Source organism: Gymnoscopelus microlampas, assembly GCF_963454915.1.
Source record: "Gymnoscopelus microlampas genome assembly, chromosome: 17".
NCBI classification, from domain to species: Eukaryota; Metazoa; Chordata; class Actinopteri; order Myctophiformes; family Myctophidae; genus Gymnoscopelus; species Gymnoscopelus microlampas.
The window spans coordinates 20,413,633-20,435,982 of NC_139954.1; the positions used below are offsets into that span (position 1 = coordinate 20,413,633).

The 22,350-nt window shown below is 38.3% G+C and overlaps 1 protein-coding gene across 2 annotated transcripts; it reads right to left on the minus strand.

Moving 5' to 3' along the window:
* Positions 1–257: 257 nt before the first annotated feature.
* On the minus strand, positions 258–21,017 carry ankrd10b (ankyrin repeat domain 10b). 2 transcript variants are annotated; one of them, XM_084084631.1, is made up of 6 exons: positions 20,645–21,016; positions 20,004–20,156; positions 18,264–18,355; positions 4,215–4,492; positions 3,280–3,387; positions 258–965 (listed from the first exon to the last, which is right to left on the minus strand). In XM_084084631.1, the coding sequence occupies exons 1-6, from the start codon at positions 20,843–20,845 to the stop codon at positions 718–720; spliced, it is 1,080 nt and encodes a 359-aa protein (XP_083940757.1). In that variant the 5' UTR covers positions 20,846–21,016; the 3' UTR covers positions 258–717. The 2 variants fall into 2 exon arrangements, with proteins under 2 accessions (XP_083940757.1, XP_083940758.1); XM_084084632.1 differs by lacking the exon at positions 3,280–3,387 and having other exon boundaries at positions 20,645–21,017.
* Positions 21,018–22,350: the final 1,333 nt, after the last annotated feature.

Below are 22,350 nucleotides of genomic sequence, written 5' to 3' on the forward strand. Positions count from 1 at the left end.
ATGAGACACAAATGTTCTCATTCAAATTAATGAATTAATTGAATTCCCATAATTGCTGTAGTTGTGTATGTGTAAATGTTTTGTGTGCAACAATTTACTCAACAGGTTTCATGGAAACGTTTTTGACAATTGACAGTTTTGTTTCTTTACATAGCCAATAAGTATAGTTCTAGAAATGTTATGGCTTTAATAAATTGGTCAGTAAACATAAGCTTATGATTAACAAACCTGATAGCAATAAGATAATCTGTTGCCTATGTTTTCAATTGCTTATTTTATTAACATCAAGAAACACATGAAAAGAAGAAAGTCAAAATGCCTTCTAGCTGACAACCATCTGGAAATAATGGCATTACATTCAGTACACAGGCTAATTTTAATGCCAGAGCTACAGTTCAACAGGTTAGTGAGTAGTACAAAGCTATTTACAGCTGAACAAAATTTACATGGGGGAAAAAATGCATTTCATTTTGCACCCTCAGCATGTTTCTTTAGTAACAAAACAGAAATCCACTTACAAGAAGACTTAATCACAAAACAACTGTAGACATCCTTGAACAAAATGGGCCTGCCCTTTACAACAAAGTCATGAGGAGCTGACCCACTGACAGGATAGCTTTAAGGCAGACAAATACTCATTTAGGCTTACATCAAGCTTAGCAAAAAACAATAGGTGCCTGTCAATGAGATTCTATCAACGTTAGGTAAAGAAGGACCTTATGATCCATGGTAAAGAAGCATGGTGCTGAAGAGAGCATGGTCATACAACTGCTCCGCTGTCACTGATTTCTGGTGCTCCACTTGGCTGCCTGCAGTGCCGTTAGAAATAGTCTCAGATGCGTTCTTGTAGATATCTTGATGGTAATGCATGATGTCCGGTTCCAGTGTTGGGTCATACCCGTTTGGGATTTGGGATTTGCGCTGACCATTTAAGGAAATATCTTCACAAGGTGGTGCACCTAACGCTGAACATAAGACAGAAGGGTCAGACACTTGAGGATACAGTTCCATTTGACTGATTTAAGAGATCTGGTCTGTTTGAACTAATTCCAGTGATTCAAGCTTAGAATACGAAAATGAGAAAACAATTTAGTTTTGCACAATTAGTCCTACACAAACACAATACTGTGGCAGTCTATGTTTTGACTCATTCTTTGATTGACATTATAAACACACTGAAATGTGTCAGTGAACCCTCCTAGTTTAGACAAATGATCAATACATTGCAACATAAACTCCAGAGAGCCTTATGTAATTACACAAGACTGGCCTTAGACCTTGACTGAAATGGCTCCTCCCATCATGATCTACTTTCCTGCCCTGACATACAATCAGATACATGGCACACTGCCCTAGTTTTGCTCTCCTGTTAGTTCAGTCGTTGAGTCAAGAAAATACAGAGTACCTTGCAGACATCTGCATGTGTCATAAGCAAGTGACACGCCAAGAAGGGGGAGTTTAATTAGCTAAGCTTCAAAGCCTACATACTGCGATAAGTTAAACTCACAAGAAAAAAGCTACTTTATTCACAATAAATTAAATCTCAAACAAATTACCTGATTATCTCCAAGATACATTGAAAGTTCAGAGATTATATTAAACAGACAGGTCTTGAAGTTGCATGAAACACATGAACACAACACAATCAAAGCCCACCACAATTATATTAATTCAAATTAGTCAACATTTAATGAGGTCATTATTAAATACAAAACTAAAATTGCTCATTGCCAAAAAAAAATCCAATTTGCATCAACAGTAAGGTAGCCTCGGAATCCCAGCCTTTTTTTTTAACAGTAAGGTAACTCTTCAACATTTAAAGCCAAACAAATAGGCACCACCAGTAATGCAAGGGACTACAAGGAACAGTTTGCCAAATGGCATAAAGCAACTCAAGATGAGTAAAGGTAAAAATCCATTCAAATTGCGTTGCACAGCCATTGATTCATAAATGCTTGTTGTGAATGGCCAATTTCTAAAGAGTGTATGGATGTATAAGACGTGGTACTGTTGACATTCAGGCCTTCTCTATTACTGAGTACACACCATTATTCACACCACACACAATCAACAATATAGCACACGGCTAAAATGGATACAAAGGAAAAGCACACAAAATTCTAAGCCTCCCAGCGACTACATGTCCTAGTACATCATACAGGACCTACTGTATATAAAAAGCTGCACAGTGAAAATGTATATACTTTACAAGCTACATTCATGTTATGCTTTGGCATAAGATAATTATATAATATAAAACAAAATAGTATCAACTATTAAATGAGAGTAGTTTAACAAAATAAGAGCAGAGCAGAATCAAATTCTGTTCAGACTAAGACAAGAAGACGCTTGCCTTCTGAACTTTTGGGGAGCGAACACATGACAAGTCATGTATTTTAACAATAGAATTGTAAGTTAGTCTCTCTAGCGCTGTACCAGCACTGCTAGCACTATACACAGCCTTATGTTGAGATTATTGGATGATCACCCAAGACACATGTGCTCTCTCATTATGCTTTAAGCATAAGAATAAACTTCTACATAGCCTCTGATTTGTCCTAAGCCCAGCCTCAATTTTTCGCCCTAAAGCAAACATGACCTACATTCACAGTGCTAGAAAGAAGGGTGTCACAGGAATGTTGCTCCTCTGTGTAATCTAGGACATCTTGCTGTAAAATTGTGCAAAACAAAATTCATTCCCTTCAATCGTCTTTTAAAAAAATCTACATTACAAATGTAGGGAACTAGGGATTGTACAATAACTTTCTGTATAAATGTGAATGTATCAAATTACCAATAAACAACACTTTTCAGAATAACTTTTCCAAGTTTCAGATAAATAGAACAGGAATATAAAGACAGCACACACAAATATATTTTACCTAAATCTACCTGTACACCAACTCAAATGCATACAATCTTCAGGACAAATGGGAGTGTGACAACATAACAAACTGCAATTAAACTCTGTTGTGCGCCAGTGTCATGTGCTGAAAATGAGACGCATTATGAGGTTGTAGATCTTCATTTTCGGCACACGACAGCAACGCTCAACCAAGTATAAATTAAGCAGTACACACCAACCATCCCCCTACAGGTAAGCATAAGAGTTGGTGCAGCGACAAGGAATCTGCATTGAGGCCACAGTGATGATCTCCAGCTCTTTAGGTGGAGGCCTTAGCCTGTCTGCTCCCCCCTGCTCCTCTCTCTGGTCTATGGGACCTGGCCCTTGTGGTGGAGTAAACCCATTCAGCCCAAATGTAAAGGGTCCTGGCCCACCTGAGCACACAGTGTCTGTTGATTCCATATTCACACATTCCATCTGGAAATCTCCAGCACCACCAAGTGGCCCGTTCCCATTCAGCACTTGTGACGGTATATCCAAACCTAAGATTCGACAGACACACCACATGGATGAAAGAGGAATGAACGGAATTCATTGGGATGTTGCAACAGAGCCTCCTCATTTACTCAAACATCTGAAGTTATGGCACCAATATTGCCTATGCAACACATTTCAATGTAATAGGCCATAGTTTCACATTTCATCCATCTCAATCTCTAAAAAGCACAGTCTTTTGCACACCTACAAAAGGCGACAGGTGGTAAGAGAAGACCAAACCAGGGCCCCAACTTACTGAAAGAAAAACTCCTGCACGCCGTCACAAATGCAAGAAAAAAATGTTTAATGGGAATACAACAAAGTTAGCAAAGTCAGGATAACAAGATAACCTTAAGGTCTAACAGACCGAAATGTTGTATTCCCATTAAACATTTTTTCTTGCATTTGAAGACAGTGTTGCAGGAGTTTTTTCTTTCAATCCATCTCAATCTTAACACAATTTCACTGGTCCGACGTACTCCTTTCTAAGGAGGTCAGACAAGTCAGTCTGAAGTAATACAAAACAAAAAATCTGTTTCAGCACTATCAACTCTCTGAATTTACAAAACCACTTCAGATTGAAAAGACACCCCCCTTATTACTTACTCTCACTCACAAACAGCATTGTGATTGCAGTCTGGTTAAACTAACAATAGCAGATTTCACAGTGTATCACCTATATTAAAAAGAGATTATCTGAGCTTATGATTCACATTTTGCAATACTCAATGAAGTACACTCAGACTTAAAAAGAACTATTAGTAATCATCCTGCAATTGTTGCCACCACACAGGCACTATACACTTGAAGATTCCATTAGCGGGCAACCTACCATTAATTCTTGCCTTCTTGGTCTGACTGACATCCATGCTATCAAACGACCTCTTTCTGTTGGGCACCCCATTCAGGAAGCTCCGTCCCTGGATTGTGGGCTGAGTGTGGTGCCCATTCTGACCACCAGTGCCATTCACGAAAAACTCATTGGGCTGGGTCTGGGACTGAGCCAGGTTCCTCTGGAGGTTCTGAGCATTGGAGAGGACCTCTGCACACTCCCGGAAACCCTGGGCATGGGCCAGGTCGGCAGCAGTCAGCCCACTGGCATTCCTCATACTGCACAAAAAGACTGAGTGTTAGAGAGACCCCCCCCAAACAGTGTTTAGGTACACACACACACACACACACACACACACACACACACACTCTCTCTCTCTCTCTCTCTCTCTCTCAATCAGTACACATATACACATGCACACACGCATACACACACACACACACACAAACAAACATGTACACAAACTGCCTGTGCTGCTCTATGCTCTCATACCTTCATCATCTTCATTTGATGACGATTGATCCTTTTAGATCATTTTCATCTTCCATAATATCAATTAAATAAAATTTCCAAAGTAAAATGGAAGGGGAAAGGTCTGCTGCAAAAGGATATGATTAAGGATACTGAAAGAATGCACCAATCAGTTTTAATCATTACCTGACATGATCTGAACCTTTAAACAAGAATGTATGCTCATTTCACCAAAAGCAGATGGAGTGATGGAAATCCTTGAGCGCTTCTTGTCTGAGCAAAGGCTGGACATCAAGGACGATTCACCAGGAGGGCAAAATGCCAAGCATTTTGCACATCAATACCACCTCTGAAGGATATGGGCACAGAATTCTTGATGACAATAAGAGTTGTCGCAGTGTTTCTCCAAGTTGAATGTGAGTGAATGTGAAAAGATGGATAAAGTGATTCAATTGCACAGTGCGAGTGTCTGATTAATGTTATGTGTGCAGATATACTGTATAAAATGTTTGTGTGTAAAGTGTCAGATTACAAGGAACAAAATGTTGAAAAAATAAGGCCAGTGAGGCTGGCCATGGAAAGTTGAAGAACCTTCCAAGAAACAAGTACAAGTTACAACGGTGCGTTCTCTAAAAAGGCTTCTGTAAGACAGTTGCAAAGGCTTCATAGGAAATTCCATGACATCCACCATTGTTGAGAGGGAGAAGATGGTCCCCAAGCACCAGAATCATGTCGTCTCCTCTAGACTTGGCCTATGTGGGATACATTTTGCTTGGAGGCTGATAAACAAGACAAAAGAACATTAACATAAGCTGACAGAAACCTCAATATCATTACAAAAATATGCATTTAGTCATTGTTCATTTGAATTAAGTTCTGCACATCACATACAGTTGAGTTAATCATACCCGATTGCAGCAGGTTTTTAGTGGTAATTTGGATGGGATTATGAATGAGCAAACACCAGTGCTGTGAAAGTGATTGTTTTAATCACTTTACCCAAAGGGTTAGCAAACAGTCTTGATGTCCTTTTTAGATTTGAATGTATTTTAGACAGTATTGTGCCAATGTCACCGAGTGTACTAGTTTTACCTTAAGATAAATATATTATGTTTCGTATACTTACTATTAAAAATAAATAAAAAAGAAGCTAACCAATAACTGTCTGGCATTTGGAAACCACATGTACTGGATTCATCATCACAGTGGATACGATAAGACATCAAAGAAGCAAAGCTAGAATTAGACACATTTTATAATTATCCATTAGTCAAACTATTTGACTGAGGATAGTTGTATAATTAATTAAAAACAGGGACTTGATTATTGCTGTTAATGTACTCAGTGTAGGTGTAGGTCTGGCTAAAGTCCAGTGGTGGAAAGTAACTAAGTACATTTACTTAAGTACTGTACTTAAGTACAATTTTGAGGTATTTGCACTTTACTTGAGTATTTCCAATTTCCAATACTTTTACTTCTACTCCACTACATCTCAGAGGCTAATATTGTACTTTTACTCCACTACAATTATTTGAGAACTTTAGTTACTAGTTACTTTTCAGATATTATAAACTATGATATAATGAAACATACATTAACCACTTTAGCCCTATTTTATACATAGGCTATTTGAAAATAGCAGATCTACAAGCTCACAACGCGTCGCATCGCGACGCGTTGTGAGCTTGTAGATCAGCTATTTTCAAATATTTACTTTTGGTACTTTAAGTACATTTTGATGCCAATACTTTTGTACTTTTACTTAAGTACATTTTTAATGTTGGACTTTTACATGTAACAGAGTATTTTTATATTGCAGTATTGGTACTTTTACTTAAGTAAATAATTTGAGTACTTTTTCCACCACTGCTAAAGTCTTGGACCTGAAGTTTGCCAATTAACAGCCAGGAGACACCGAAAACATATCCAAGTAAACAATACATGCATTTAGTTTGGTTGGTCGAACGCCAGACAGAAAATGTTTTCGATGGCCTACCTGAAAACACAACTGCACTTGTTCTGAAGCTAAATGTCATTGCATTCTGTTGCAGAATGAGTTTCTGGCAAAACAAGTATGTCTTTGTCAAAGAAACAGGGCTTCTGGCCCACGTGTCTAAGCTTTCACCTCAGATTGAAAATGACTGCATTAATGTGCACTATGGATTCTACAGGCCATCTCAGAGAGAATGCACTCAACCAGAGGGAAAAGTGCGGAAAGAGACGTTGAAATACACAGCTTAATTCTTAGCGTTCATTTAACCTAACAGTGTACACATGTAATTGATTTTAGTGTATGGAATAGGTGCTACAATGGCATGATAAATTAACATGTTATATTCCAAATTAACCTGTTGCATATAATAATTCTATATTAAACCAAGTGACATTGTCATCCATACCTTGGTATCAGATACAAATCTTAAAAATGTTAACTGTTTGCTCATTCATAGTGTTTATAAACTGTTCTTAATCTAAATACTTATCTAAACAGGGTGCAAAACAATCCAAGTCACATTTTGTTGAGTAAATAGTGCACATGACAAACATCTGTAGAATAAAAACAAAAATCACACATTAACTTGCATACACATCACCCGCCCCCTTCAAATTAACGCTTCCAAGAAGACAAGACTCTTTGTAAACTTAAATATAAACTGTTTTTGGGGAGGTAGATAGACAGGTCTCACTGTAAGGAATGTGTAATCTACTTCTTCAAATAAAAGTAACACATTTGTTTTAATTAATTATTCTGTTTTATTTTGCAATAAAGTTTTGAAATAGGAATGGTTTGGCTACAGAATATTTTGTCAAAGTGGTAATGTAGCAAGGTCAATGAATGAAGCAAAGAATATCACCACATTGTGTTCAGTTTCCTTTGAAATAAATATTACTGATGAATTGAGTACAAAGGACCAAGCCCCTGGGGCTTTTTGTGTTATCCTTTTAGCATAACCTTTGACTGTACTACATGTACTATTAATAATCATGTTAATAAAGTATTCAATCAAATCTAGTTTCAATAATTTAGGAGTCAAGAAAACTAGTTTTGTCCTTTTGTCAGCCAACACATTTCAACAGATCAATAGAATCACCTTACAATTTACGATTTATAGTTGACTTCCTTTTAATTTGACCACAATTATGATCCCTACATACCATTAAAAACAAATATAATCTTGATTTTCTTGGCCTGAACTGTCTTCCTGATACGTTGTTGCAATCAGGTACTATGTAACCTACATTTGTACCTATTCAGATTTTTCAATTATGAAAGGTATGTAATGCTAAAGCATTTAAAATCTAGCAAAGTATTGCAAATATCTAAACTGTAATTATATACATTATGTTTCCTTCTCTGTATTTGACTACAGACAGTACATACTGTAATTGTGACTGAGCTGGATTTGCACTGGGACATCTTACTTCTTGATACTTGCAACTTTTAAAGGCAAGCTCTCTCTGTGTCATATATTGGATTTATTGTGTTTACTGGTAAACTCATGATCGTTTTTCTTGTATAATATTCTAATTTATTTTTGTGTGAATATTTTGTCTTTTGCGTGGATTCCAGGAAGAATAGTCTTCACTACGTTATGACTAATGGGGATCCGTAATAAACTCCTCTTTCTCTATCTTTTTCAGCCTTTTACTCTGCAACCAGCTGCTTTAACAACCCAACTTCCCCTCAGGGACAAAGTTTTATCTTAGAAAAATAGTCTGCATACTGGATCATATTCCCATGGATATTTATTAATTCATGACCACCAAATGTGATGTTTCTGAGGATGAGCTAGATTCTCAAAACGTTTCCTTTGGTGGCAATATAATAAAAATCCATGGGAGCAGGATCCAGTGTGTGTGGATTCTATTTTAATGTATTCTTCTGTCCAGCACCTGTGATTTATTCATTTAGATGTGCATGCCTTTACATGCACAAGTAGTTTACAAACTTTATGTATTACGTTTTATCTCACCTTATTAACAGTTGGAGAGTGAATCTGGCTTAACAATGTCTTGGAAATGTCACCCAATTAGTAAGAAGAGGATTCTGCAGAATTTTTGAAGCAAATACAAAGATTAAGTGCATCCTGAATTAATTCAAAAACGAATTATATTTATTGCAAAGTACATATGAAAGCTCTGGTCTTGTATAGCTGTAGATCCCCAGCTCTCTACGATGACATTGTTAAACCGAACCATTTCTTCATGTACTGTAGCATTACTTAACATGACCTAATTCCTTTTAAGTGAGGCCTGAAATCTGTTCAAAATTGATATTTAATGTTTTTTTTTATTTTGGTATACCAATTAAAAAGGAAGCGTTAATTCTTCGTAAATTCCTGATATGCTTTGCTTTCAGCCCTAGGCACACAGTATCTTCTCTTGCTATCCTCTAACCTGCCAGAGGAAGCCTAATATCATGCTACACGTCTTGAGACTCACATGATTAAACCTGTCCACATAAAGGGTTCCTATGGTTAGTTAACAAAATTAAAAACAAATAAACAATAAACAAAACAAAAAATAGAACAACTGGATACAGGAACAGTCATGGATAATAAGCAAAGCATGCAGGTCTAAAATCTTTACTTCTTTTGTTTTGATTCATAAAATCCTAGCATTAAAACCAATCACCGCAAGAAATACCTCAACAGTTTGCCAGTGTGTAGATAGGAAGCGATAGTGAGAACACTCAATGCCACAACAGTGCGGCTATCCCAGGGAACGGGGCAGACTCTGCAGTGTCTATTCTCCCCCTTTTCTAGGATTACTTGAAAAAACCAAGTCATTTCGAATTCAATGGTTGCAAAACATTAAGACGTACGTTTCTGTTTCTGTTAACAGTACAGAAAAGTATATATTATTATCTTTTTTTATTATACTTATTGTCACTTTCATAAAGGAAAAGGTGACAGATTAAGATGTCAAAACAGACTGTATGATATCATTGTATTGGGTTAATACTGTAAGTGACATACAAAATAAAACAGTTATTTTCTATGAGGCGAAATATACTGCACAATAAAATGACAGTGAATAACCATAGCAACAAGATGATTGTTAGCATTAAACAGTTAATATGCGGCTGTGCCAATCTAGCCTCTCTCACTGAGCTGCTCTAGGCTTTGCTAATTGCACTGCTCTACCCAAATGCACACTATGCGCTATTCTAGTTTGTCCTAATTTACTAGTGGAGGACCGTAATACTTGGGAGGCTCATGACAAAAAGAAAAGTAAAATCTAATTCCAACAAACTAAATATTTTTGTTTTACACCAATATAATCAGTGTAATCAGTCTACAAAGTTTTCATGGATGTTTTGATTTAAATGTTGTTTTCTTTTATAAAGATATGTTTGTGGAGAAATTGAGAATTATTTAAGGGAATGTTTGATCTGAAATTCCATTAGTAGAAAGACAAAACTTAGCCTGCTCTTGAAATAACTTGCCTACTGATGGATAGATTTTCCGGAATGTTGTCAAGAAGTGGAACTTGACTTCAAGGGAACAAAATCGAGGGACAAAAAGTCATTTCTTCAAAGAAGGAACACAAGCAAATGTCCAGTTGATCATTAGGCTAATAATGTAAGATCCAGGTGGGGTAGAAAGCGAGAAAAGCATCTTTTTGTTATTTCACTTTTCCAAAGCATCTTTCAGTTTTCTCTTCCACTAAATAAATACAATGCCGTTGCAGTGAAAGATTGCTATGCTCCATTTTCTCATCTTTTCAGATTCTAAATGCAAGTAATTAATGTACTGTACTTAATGACTGTAGGACAACACAACAGTGTTGCTTGCTTAAGCTTCAGGAATTTTGCATCTGCATGCTTGAGTTTATAATGTATATCAAGGAAACTGTAGCTGTTTTTTGAATTCTTCAGATGTTACCGATCCTGGGAAAGGGTCAATATATCCCCTGCATTGCAAGGGACTGAAATATTGCCGTCACTGTCCGTTAAATGACAAAGTTTTGGAGAGCTGACAGAAAGAAAGCAGGCATCCTGCTGTGTAGTCAAGTTTCCAGGGAAGAGAACATGTGATCAGATCCAGGATTGAAACAGGAATAAGGAAAGAGTCCCCTTTGTTGGTCAGGTGGAAGCAGGTGAAAATGCAAGAATTAAATAGACAATTCAAAGTCAATTGGGAAGTAGGCCATCCTTTTCTTAAAGCGAAGATGTACAGGAAGACATAAAGACATCAGATAATAATGTCCAATATATGAAAAGGCGGCTGTTTGAATGACAAACACTTAAGAATTTCAGATCAAATATACTGTAGATAGTTAATACAAGGATCTTATTTTGTCATCTATTTAACGTTTACTAGGTTGAGGCTACAAAGGCCATAGCAGGTCTAAGGACCACATTTCTAAGTAATATTGACAGCTTATAGTTAAAATGAATGGATTAAAAGGATACATTTATAATTTTGCTTTTTCTATTCATCGATTCACTTAACTTAAAGAAAATTAAGATCGAGCAATTTCTGTATTAATATAGGGTGATAGATGTAGCATTTGAAATAAACTTGCTATATTAAAAATTATTGAGCCTTAATTACTTTCTGCTTTTTAAATTTGACTAATACATACAGTATTTGTATGTATTTAGCCGTAAAGGTGTCTTTTGCCTTTTAAAAAAAGTACTTAAATGTGACAACTAGACAATGATATTACACAAATCTGAGACTATAAAAAGCTACATTTATATTTGTGAACATCTGAGAAACCTGATATGTATATTAGCTAGAATCAGAGAGATTTAACTGAAATAAAGTCAAATTTGAATAATGGTTGGTCTACTCTGTACTGTATGTTATGTTACCATGACCTATGAACAATTTAGTTTCAAACCCATCTAACATTGTATTATTAGTAGGACTTTGCACGGCTAGTCAAATGAAAAGGCGCTGCTCCTGCTAGAAGATGCTTTTGATTTACGCACATGTGAGATTTATCATCTGATTCACCTGTGAAGTGCACAAATCAAGCCTTTACATAGCCTCTCATGAATCACAATAACATATAGTAGAGCTTTGTGAATTAGGCCCATAGTTTAAAAATGACAATACGACCATAGTCACAGCTTGTCGACGCTGAACTTCCGACTTTCAGTGCAAGGTTTTTCATTTTCCTGAATCACGTCAACAGCCATCTGGCGGATTGAACCTTTGTAACGTGGTGGCTGCCTCGAAACATCAAGGGGAAAATAAAGTACATTCCCCAACAAATATAAGGCATTGCAGTTGCGGCCACTTCCGGGTTCCACTGCAAAATACTCAATGCATTTTTCCCATTGACATTTCCAAAAATATTTATATCAATTAATTTAAGCCTAGAATCAAGCCATCCAAATACCCTTTGTTTTGCCGTTTTCAAAAAAGTTTTTTCACAGAATCAAACGTTTTATGGTCCTGATTCACCAGGACCCTGGATAGCTTGATTCTAGGCTTAAATTAATTGATATAAATATTTTTGGAAACGTCAATGGGAAAAATGCATTGAGTATTTTGCAGTGGAACCAGGAAGTGGGCGGGAACTGCGATGCCCTATATACCAGCATCGAATGTCCAGGGAATTTGAATAAACATGGTTTTCTCATTTTCATTTCACATGAGATTTCCTAGTTGTCTTAAATGAAACCATTTTGCCGGATCAATTAACAACTAATTTCTCAGCACAGTCCTTTTTGTATGATAACCTTGAGTATAACGCATGGTCGCAAAATGTACTACTTTTCTGCAGCATTTAAACTAAGCTCTGGTTATGTGAATATTACATTAAGTGTTTCTTTCAGATTTTTCTATTACTAGTTGTGTGGTCGTTTAAAAACGTCTTTTAAAAGTACATTTTTATTAGTTGTTGCGTATATACGTAATTATTATTGAGAATCTATGTTGTAAAAATGCTTTGATTGTCAACTTGTTTCTGATTGTAATTACTCTAAAACTTTGTCTAAAAACTTTAAAACAAATAATGTCATGAGCCTCTTTCCCACCTAGCTGGCATTAGTTTCTCATCCCAGCAATCTCTACATTCCTGGATCATGAGCTACAAAGGAAATGGCATGATAACAATAAACAAACACAATTTCTGGAGGGAAAAAAACCCACATTACATCATTTGTATTACTAAGTGTTATTCAACAGTTGATGACCAAATGCACATTACCTCCTCTAAATCAGTCCTGGGGCATGTATGTATATTGATTCTCTAATAAACAAACTGAGCCAGGGGTTTTAAATGCATTGTCACCTTTGTTTACAGTGTTCCCATAAACAATTATTGAAGCCAGGCTTCCTCTGACAACCTTCTTTTGTATTCTCATATTCTCAGTCCACATTTTTCCTAGAAGGGAAAACAATGCCAGGTCATATATCTGCATTTTCCCAACAGAATTGTCACATTTATGAAGAAAGGTTTCTCCATTTGGCTTTCACCATCAACATTCTTCAATGAAATCAAGAGATACCAGAAGCAGAAAGTTGACAATGTAGGATGAACAGTTTTCATTAAGAATATCAACAATGGCCGGGTTTCCCAAAGAGCTCGTGCGTAGAGCATCGTCGCAGGTCCGACGACGGGTCTAACGTGTGACGTCACATGCTTCGCAGTACCATAGCAGGCACGTAGATTTCAGGTCATGCGTGGCCGTACGCAGCTTGCGCAAGCGTCTCCTACACAGCTGGGACTCGGCCAAACCTACGCTCTACCCTCATTAGTAGCAGGTGGTTGTGCCCCTGCGTGCCATCTAAACTGGCTGCGATTGTGGTAAAAGTACATTCGTGAGACAGAATGCGCGCAGCATACTCCCCGCCCACAGTAGGAGGGGAGTACTGTCCTACGAAGCATTTTGTAACGAGCGCCCTGGGCCGCGTGTAACACCCATCGTTCAATGAAATCTATGAAAAGACCGACACACACACACACACACACACACACACACACACACACACACACACACACACACACGTATATATATTACGGCCGGGCCGGGCCGGTGCGTAAAAGGGCGAGCGGCTGCAGTGCTTCGTCCTCTATGCATGAACCCGAAGTTTACAAATCGTACTCTCACGGATGATCCGATCATCTAATAAAAATATTAAGCACATGCCAAGTTAACTAAAGGTATATAAATGATGCTGAGCTAAATATGTTTCCTTGATTTCGAAGTTTTATAGTTAAACGTTATGATGAAAGTGCAGTTCCTCTCACAAAGTGACAGCTGTTGCGCTCGGCGAGCGCAACAGCGCATCTACAAGCTTGTGACACGTTGTGAGCTTGTAGATCTGCTATTTTCAAAAGATGTTTTAACCATTCATAAACATGGCGAGCTGTTGCGCTCGCCGAGCGCAACAGCTGTCACTTTGTGAGAGGAACTGCACTTTCATCATAACGTTTAACTATAAAACTTCGAAATTAAGGAAACATATTTAGCTCAGCATCATTTATATACCTTTAGTTAACTTGGCATGTGCTTAATATTTTTATTAGATGATCGGATTATCCGTGAGAGTACGATTTGTAAACTTCGGGTTCATGCATAGAGGACGAAGCACTGCAGCCGCTCGCCCTACCCAAAATAACAGATCTGCAAGCTATCAACACGGCATGTCGCAGTGTGTTTGTTGTATATATGTCTGTTTTTTGGGGGAGGCGTCGCCCGTTACGCGTTAAGCTGTCAATCATGCAGGGGGACGCCCCCTCTATCCTCTGAATTTTTTGGAACGGCGAACAATGGCCGCAGTGTTTATTTAAGATCATTGAAATGTCACCTTAAAAAAATGCATTTTAATACATTACAGAATGTACCTATAAAAATGTAAGTGTCCAATTCATATAAAGGTAAGTTAGATAAAGGTGCGACTTTATCTTAGTATTTTTGCAAAATCCTGTATATATAGATATATGTATGCAAAGGGTGTTTAAACTATAGTAGGATAGCACTACGTAGTTGACGTAGGCTTTACGTAGGCTACGTCCAGGATCTCTTCACGCACATGCTGTCTCACGAATGTAGTTTTAGCACAGACGAAACGGAACCTACGAAGATGGTGTCTACTGAAGCCAATTTAGATGAGACGTTGGGCACACACAGCTGCTACTAACGAAGATAGTGCGCAGCGGGGTTGCTACTGCGCAGATGCGTGGAGGCACCTACGCAGCTTCTAGGCTACGCAGGAGCTCAAATTCGTTTGGGAAACGCGGCCAATGTTGACATGCTTTCCTTCAGTTAATGGATTTGTCAACACAGTGACGTTTTTGCAACACTGTGTACAAACCTGGTGAATATAAACATTGGCAGAATATCCAATGTAACTATCTCTTTAAAATGTTCTCATTTGCAAATGGCGAACAAAGGACAGTTTCACCTGGTTATGACAATTACTGTCCAAGGGAAGACCGTTACCTAGGTGAAGTGTTGATACTCAGTCTGAATTCAATACAGTGCCAGCCTGCCAGGACACTGATTTTGTTGAGATGAAAAGGCATACACATAGTTCCATACATTGAGGTCAATCAATGCAATTATATATTCAGTTATACACGATTGCATTTTAATCATATTCACAAAGAAACAATTTAAAAACGTTTAAAAGCCTTTATATTATGTGACTACAGCTTCTATGCCTCAATATGGTGGTAGTATTAGTTTTTTTTTCTTTTTGCAACATACAGTACACACATAATATTAAGGCTTTTGAACTTTTTCTTGAAAGTCATCTTAGAGCTTTGTGGCAAATATGATCACCACTGAATTTGCCTTTGTTTCTCAATCTAAAGAGAATCTTCCTACTCTACAGTTCACTTGACTGTTCTTCGGTTTTTTTTTTTTACAACATATTTAATGTTAGGTTTCAGTGGATCATTATGTTCACATCCTAAACAAAAGGCAAAATAGACTGATCTCTCACATTGATTGAGATATACAGTACATATTTGTATGGAATGGTAACTACAAAGGTCAAATTTGCTAATTTGTGTAGGGTATGTCTTTAAGTGTTGACTTTACATTTAGTTGACCTGTATGATCATAGACTTTACAAGAATATTACTTTGTTTAGGCTACCCTTATTTTGAGCAGGTTAGAAGTTAACACATTATCATACTATAATTCTAGTAACCTCTGTCTGTAGTGGGAGTAGGTGACGCTACCCGGTTCTCCTCAGTGGCTGGACCAATTGCTCTGATTTTGCACACAGCCATTGACCATTACCATCTGAACTTAACTGTGAAGCCCGTTTTTCAATTTCATCAAATCTCAGCTTCTTATTAGCGTTTATGTGTAAAACACTGGCGCCATGGTTACGGGGCTGCCCAGCTATGGGACGAACTGCCTCCCGGGTTGCCAGATCATGTGCGCATATCCCCCCACGGATGCGTCGACCGGGTATGGTCTAGTTTTAAGAATTTGTACAAAGAGTCATCAATTATTCAAGACTCAAACCACACAAACAGGACTGGAGGGTTTTGCATCATTACGGTTTTGCAAGAGTCACACCAACAATCACAACATGTATTCTTTCTTTTCTATTCTTCTTAGATTAAACCACAAACCAATACCAACTACAAGGTGTGTCTCTGCAGCTTTAAAATATGGCTCAGGTCACCTGGCCAGTGCTCCCAAGTCCTGTCAACTCAGCTCGCCATTCTGGGACGCCTTTTGCTTTACTTCAGTTTTGCCCTTTTATTTTAGTTGAGTTTTACACAATACAACACCCCACATTGCTAACACCACTGATCCCACTGACCCCCCCCCCATGCCTTTCTTTGTTGTTATTTTAGTTATTGTTTATTTTGTAACTTTGAAAAGCTATTTCTCTCTCCTTTTTGTTGTGGCCTCACAGGCCAGGTCATGACACTACATTAACAGTCAACTACCATATTATCAACAATAAATCAACAAGCATTTAATTTTGTTTACAATATGAATCGGAATTGAATCGTTAAGTTTGATCATTTGTTAATAGACTAGACAATAATGGTGGAATGTATCATTTAAACAGGCAAACACTTGCTTTAAAGGGATAGTTCACCCCCAAAATGACTTTTTTTCTATCGATTAGTCACCCCATGTAGACTTGAATTCATGGATTTTTTTTTTGTTTTTGTCGCATTCCTAAGCCAATAATTTGATGACCGGCAGCGGTTCCGGTAGGAGACACAAAGAGTCTCCTTTGTATCTCCTACCGGAACCGCTGCCTGGTCGACTGGTCATCAAATTATTGGCTTAGGAATGAGACAAAAACAAAAAAATATCCATGAATTCAAGTCTCCATGGTGTGACTAATCGATAGAAAAAAGGTTATTTTTTGGGTGAACTATCCCTTTAAGGAGCATCTAGTAAAGAAGTAACCTAAACCGTAAAACAAATATTTTGTGCATTTGCAGTGAATGGAACAGAAATGTAGCCCCTTCATTTGGACAATGAAATATGTTTCATACAATGAGGAAATGTACATTTGGTCACCAAGTTCAGCTGAATATAGTGTAAGATACTAACCAAAACAAAGTTTAACAAAGGAAACAACACTCTGAATTCAACAAAGACCATGCAACATGGCTTACTTTTATAAAAAATAAAAAATAAATAATTGGTCAACCTTTACATTAAGTTGTTCTCTTTTAAATGTTGGATTTCAAATGTTTTGACTGACTTATTTCAAAGTAAATTTTCTGAGTATTTATATTTTTTAATACGTAATGGGAATACAGCATTTCATAAATATGTGCCAAGTGTAACTAACTCTATACATCTTTTTGTGAAGTAGTTCTTCATCAATCTCTACAAATTCAAACAGTTATGTTGTTTTAACTGTAAATGTTATTACACACCGAGGACAACTTAATGTGAATTGTTGCAACATTAAACAACAATTTCAGATTTATCAAGATGTATCACGTTTTCAAGGGAGCCCCACCAAAATAGCTGATATTCATCAAAGACTTCACCTTGTGGTCAAATTATTCGGCAGGCAGGTTTGTTAATTTAGATTTACCAACCATGATCTACCAATCATTTTGTCTAGTAACTGTTTGAACATTTATTTAATGGCGTTTTGTCTTTCACTTGGCATCCTGTCAATCGTCCTATGGTTAAAGAGTCTTGACTACACACAAGTTGTGTGTGACGAAGATGATCAAAGTCTAACTGGGAGAGGAGTATGACTATATAAAATTGGCAGGGAAAGTGCTTTATTATGATGGCCTGAAGATAAGCTTTATATATCAATCTCTCTTGGCCAACCGCATTATACGAAATGTGTACATTAGCCTGCATAGAATGAAAGCCTGTGGCTGCTTGAAATCCCAGACTTGGAATTGTATCATTTTTGTGTGGTTCACATATTTCAGATTATTTAGCCTATACGGTTTAGATTAATAAATCTAATATCCGTGAGAAGAATGATTACATGCATCCCTAGCTCTACCTACCGTACAGTATTACTCTACAATAAACACAATCTCGTATTTTTATTTTTTGTTTACGTTTTGGTGGTGGTCCCTTTTAAAGGTGTGGTTGAGATGTACAGAGAAAAAGAGAAGGAGGACACAGTAGGGTGCTGTAACAGGACTTACTCAGCTTTCGCTCCCTGAATCAAGAGAGCGTTGATGCACTCCAGACTGCCCGCACGAGCAGCCTTGTGGATGGGCGCCTCACCCACATAATCCTGAAGGATGACAGAGATCCTCGTTACGCAAAGAAAAACATATCACTGTGCACAATAATCAGGAACCAGAATCTCGAGGGGGCAATCAGGATGTGACCGCAGCCTGGACAACACATTATTATTAAGATGGTTGGAGTGAAAGGGGGGGAAAAAAGAGGAAAACAAGAAAGACGTTGAGTGAAGGAGACAAACATTTTCAAGCCGCTCACTACTCTCTAACCTAAGGGGCGGCAGTGGCTCAGGGGTAGAGTGCCCGGGTAGAGTGAACTCCCAGTTCGATCCCGGGCTCCCCCAGAGTTAAGTGTCGAAGTGTCCTTCAGCAAGACGCTGAAACTCTAATTGCTCCCAATGAGCAGGTTGGTGCCTTGCAAGGTTTCCTCCGCCATCGGTGTATGAATGTGTGTGTGAATGGGTGAATGTAATGCACAATCTATGTAAAGCGATTTGGATAAAAGCGATATATAAATGCACCATTTACCATTTTATTTAGCATTTAACCAAACAAAAAAGTAGGCCATGTTAAAATGCTGTGTGGTTCTAATAGCAGATGGCTCCAGAGGAGAATTAAAACAAAAATAAACAAAATAAACAAAATAAAATAAAATGTTCAGTTTTTAACAATGTCTTAAACATACAAAACATATTTATTATGTCATATAAATAATAACTCAAAGTGATGTAATCCCTGACAAGGAGGCATTATGTAATTGTGACCTACTAATCGGAATCCTCTCAGCATTGCAGCGACGAATAAAAGGCAGCCAAGTGGTAGTTACGATGAAGAATATGAAAATACACTAAAACGTAATTGGAAAAATCTCAAATCTTTTTGATACTTCATCTGAATATAGGTCAGGTGGAGCAGACAGCAGTATACTAGAGAGGTCGTGACCTGGAGTTAAGATCCCCCGCCATGATGGGATCAGGCTGAGCTCAGCCTCTCACACAGACTGCTCTGCCTTTTATTTATTTTTACTCTTGACATGTGCATGCGTGCTGTGCGCACGTGCACTGATTTTTGGGTTAAAGGATGTCACTGGATGTCACTTACACAGCCGTTTACTGTCGTGTCGTGACTCGTGAGTCAGCATAGTCTACCACAGGCGTCTTCAACGTTTTCAGACCAAGGACCCCCTAGCTGAGAGAGAGATGGCGCAGGGACCCCCTCTATATTGTATAAAATTGTGTTTCAGATTATACATTTTTGTTTACTTGGTCTGCTCTTTTTTCCCTCTACCCCTATACCTCTTTGCCAAAAATAACCGATCTACAAGCTCAGTCACAACGCCTCGCAGCGCAAGGCGTTGTGAGCTTGCAGATCTGCCATTTTTGGCAAAGAGGTATAGAGGCGTAGTTCTCCTCAGAAAAGGGATGCTAGGGTTCAAGTGGTTAAGGGAAAAATATATATATATCACACAAAGATTTGGCGGACCCCCTGTAGTAACTCTGAGGGTCCCCCCTCAACAGGGGGGGGCCCCCCTGTTCTAGGCGCCTGGTCTACCATTTAACTGTGCTCACTGCCAATGTGCTCACTGCCAATGTAATATCTCGGCACCGAAGCCCCCTGTACATTTATTGTACATGTACAATTAACATTTTTGTGATGGTGCAAAGTTCTATGCATCTCGTGTGGTTAATTATACTGTACCTGTCTGTTGATATCAGCACCAGCTTGCAGTAGCCATAACAAGCACTCAGGGTGGCCCCCAAAGGCAGCGATGTGAGTGGGTGTCTGAGCGAACCTGGAAGTCATAGCATTCACACCACAGCCCACCTGGACCAAACGCATCACACACTCCAACTGTAATAGAAAACAAAAAGAGGGAGAAGTGGATAAGTTATCATTTATTAGTATAAAGTGAAAAGGTTGTTGGATCATGTTAACGTGTGTCTTAGGGGGGGGGGGCAAGAGGGATAAGACAAGAGTATTATTCATTCATACAAATATGTAGGCTCTGTTAAATAATCACCAATGCCCGTTTCTCTTTCTTTCATTCTTTAATGATGGAGTCATGTGAAGGAGCATTGCCAAACATCTACGTACGTAACAAGTTTAGCATGTTGACTGTCTAGAGTTACCGAACGAATCGAAGGTCATTTTTATTTTTAATTGAATTTATTATAAGAGTAGAAAACCGCCAACGCCTCCCTTTTTCTGCGCGGTCCTGCTGCTATAATGGCGAGCCTACACCCGGAAACGATTAAAATGCATTATCCTTGAGGACAACGTTTAAATAACAGTCCACTGAAGAATAGAAGTGCGGCCATTGGTTTAACATAGTTAGGCACCTTTCCAAAATGCGCAGCCCAGTGTATCGGTGTCCAGCCGTAGAACGTGTCTTCCACGGCCAGGTCAGCCGGGTTTGTGATGCACTGGAGGAGAGAAGACAAGGCAGCGACGTCCCCGTCCCTGCAAGCTCGGTGCAGAGGGAACCGAACATTCAGTACCTCTTCACTCGAGAAGCCAGATTCAACGCCCACCGTCGACATTATGGCAAAAACAAAAACCCACAAGAAAGAATGCGATTGTTAGCGATGTGAGAACAGATTGAACGATAACTATTGTTTATATTCTGTTGTTAAAGGATGCCCAAACCAAACGCCACTCTGCCAGCCTGCGTGCTTTGCTTCTGCCTCGCAACACAAAGCAGAAAGCAGAGCTCACTGTGGATTGAAACTTGAGAACCAAAAAGTGAGTTGTAAACTCTGGAGTGGATCAGAGCGGCTCTGGAGTGGATTCATAGGAGTGGATTTCGCTCTCATGGATTTTGTCACCAGATTGCACAGAGCGCCCCCTAGAGGAGGATTACGTTGTAATGCAAATATTTTCTCTTCAGCCAATGCTACAGTATTTGCACAAGCCAGTTGAACTTGTTTCCTCTAATGGAAAAATGGGTAGACTACCATAAAGGGGACAAAACTGATTGATTAAAACTGTGGTGCTATTGTGGGCACTAGGGAAATCTGAGCACCTCGGAAGAGTGGGCACTGGGGAAATCTGAGCACCAAAACAATGTAGGCACCAGGAAAACGGGGCACCTCGGAAGACTGGGCATTAGGGAAATCTGGGCTCATGTCACACACGTTTCCTCATGAGAACTGCTCTTACTAGAAAGAGCGACAGCTCCAGAGTGCGTTTCCTAATGTTGACATTTAAGTCAGAATATATCTCTCCTAATTTCCAAAGTCAGCGTGGATAACCCTAATTAGACTGGACCATCTATAGATGGTTCAGTCTGTTTTCATGCAGTCTATTTCTGATCATCCTCTGACCTCATCATGAACAGCAGCTGAATCTTTCAGACTCATAATAATTATGTCCTTGATTTCCTTCTCAGTAGGAGGCTTCAAGCTCCAAATAGAAGGATAGCAACCTGTCAGAAACTCAGATGGAGACCCAGCAATAGGACTTATCCTCTCTCTGATAGAACGGTACCAATATTTACAAAATAATTGTTAAAAGCACATGCAATATCAGATGGGTCAGAGTATACTCTATTTTCATCAACAAACTGGGATGGAAGAGTGGCTGAAGCCTTTTTCCTATTTAGGAGCTGGTTGATGACTCCCCATGTGTTTTTTTTAATGTTATTTGAGGCCTCGTTGAACTTCTGAGAAGTAGTTTTTCTTTGCAATTCTAATAAGATTGATTATATTTATTACGATATTTCTTATAAGTTGCAATATTCATAGTGGATGAATTACTGATACATTTCTTATACAACCTATTCTTAGCTTTCAAAGACTTATGGAGACCTGGAGTAAAACAGGGTTTTCTAAATGCACTGACCTTATTTGTTTGCTTACTGAGGAAAGCACTTGTTGATTACAGAGTTCAAATACTTTAAGAATGACTGATTTGATTTGATGTATTTGCAGGAAAGATATAATATTCATATACATATAAACAACTTCTTTCCCTGGGAAAGAGGTGAGACAGAGAGGAGACAGAGATAGTTGTGCAGGTGAGTTAAGAAACCCTATGAGGGCCTTTC

Excerpts from the sequence above, each read along its gene's own strand:
- ankrd10b (XM_084084631.1), bottom strand. The coding sequence starts at position 20,845 with ATGTCGACGGTGGGCGTTGAATCTGGCTTCTCGAGTGAAGAGGTACTG. Across the intron at positions 3,388-4,214 it reads CAAGAAGGCAAGAATTAATG|GTTTGGATATACCGTCACAA; the intron begins GTAGGTTGCCCG and ends GTCGAATCTTAG. Across the intron at positions 966-3,279 it reads AACAGACACTGTGTGCTCAG|CGTTAGGTGCACCACCTTGT; the intron begins GTGGGCCAGGAC and ends TCTTATGTTCAG.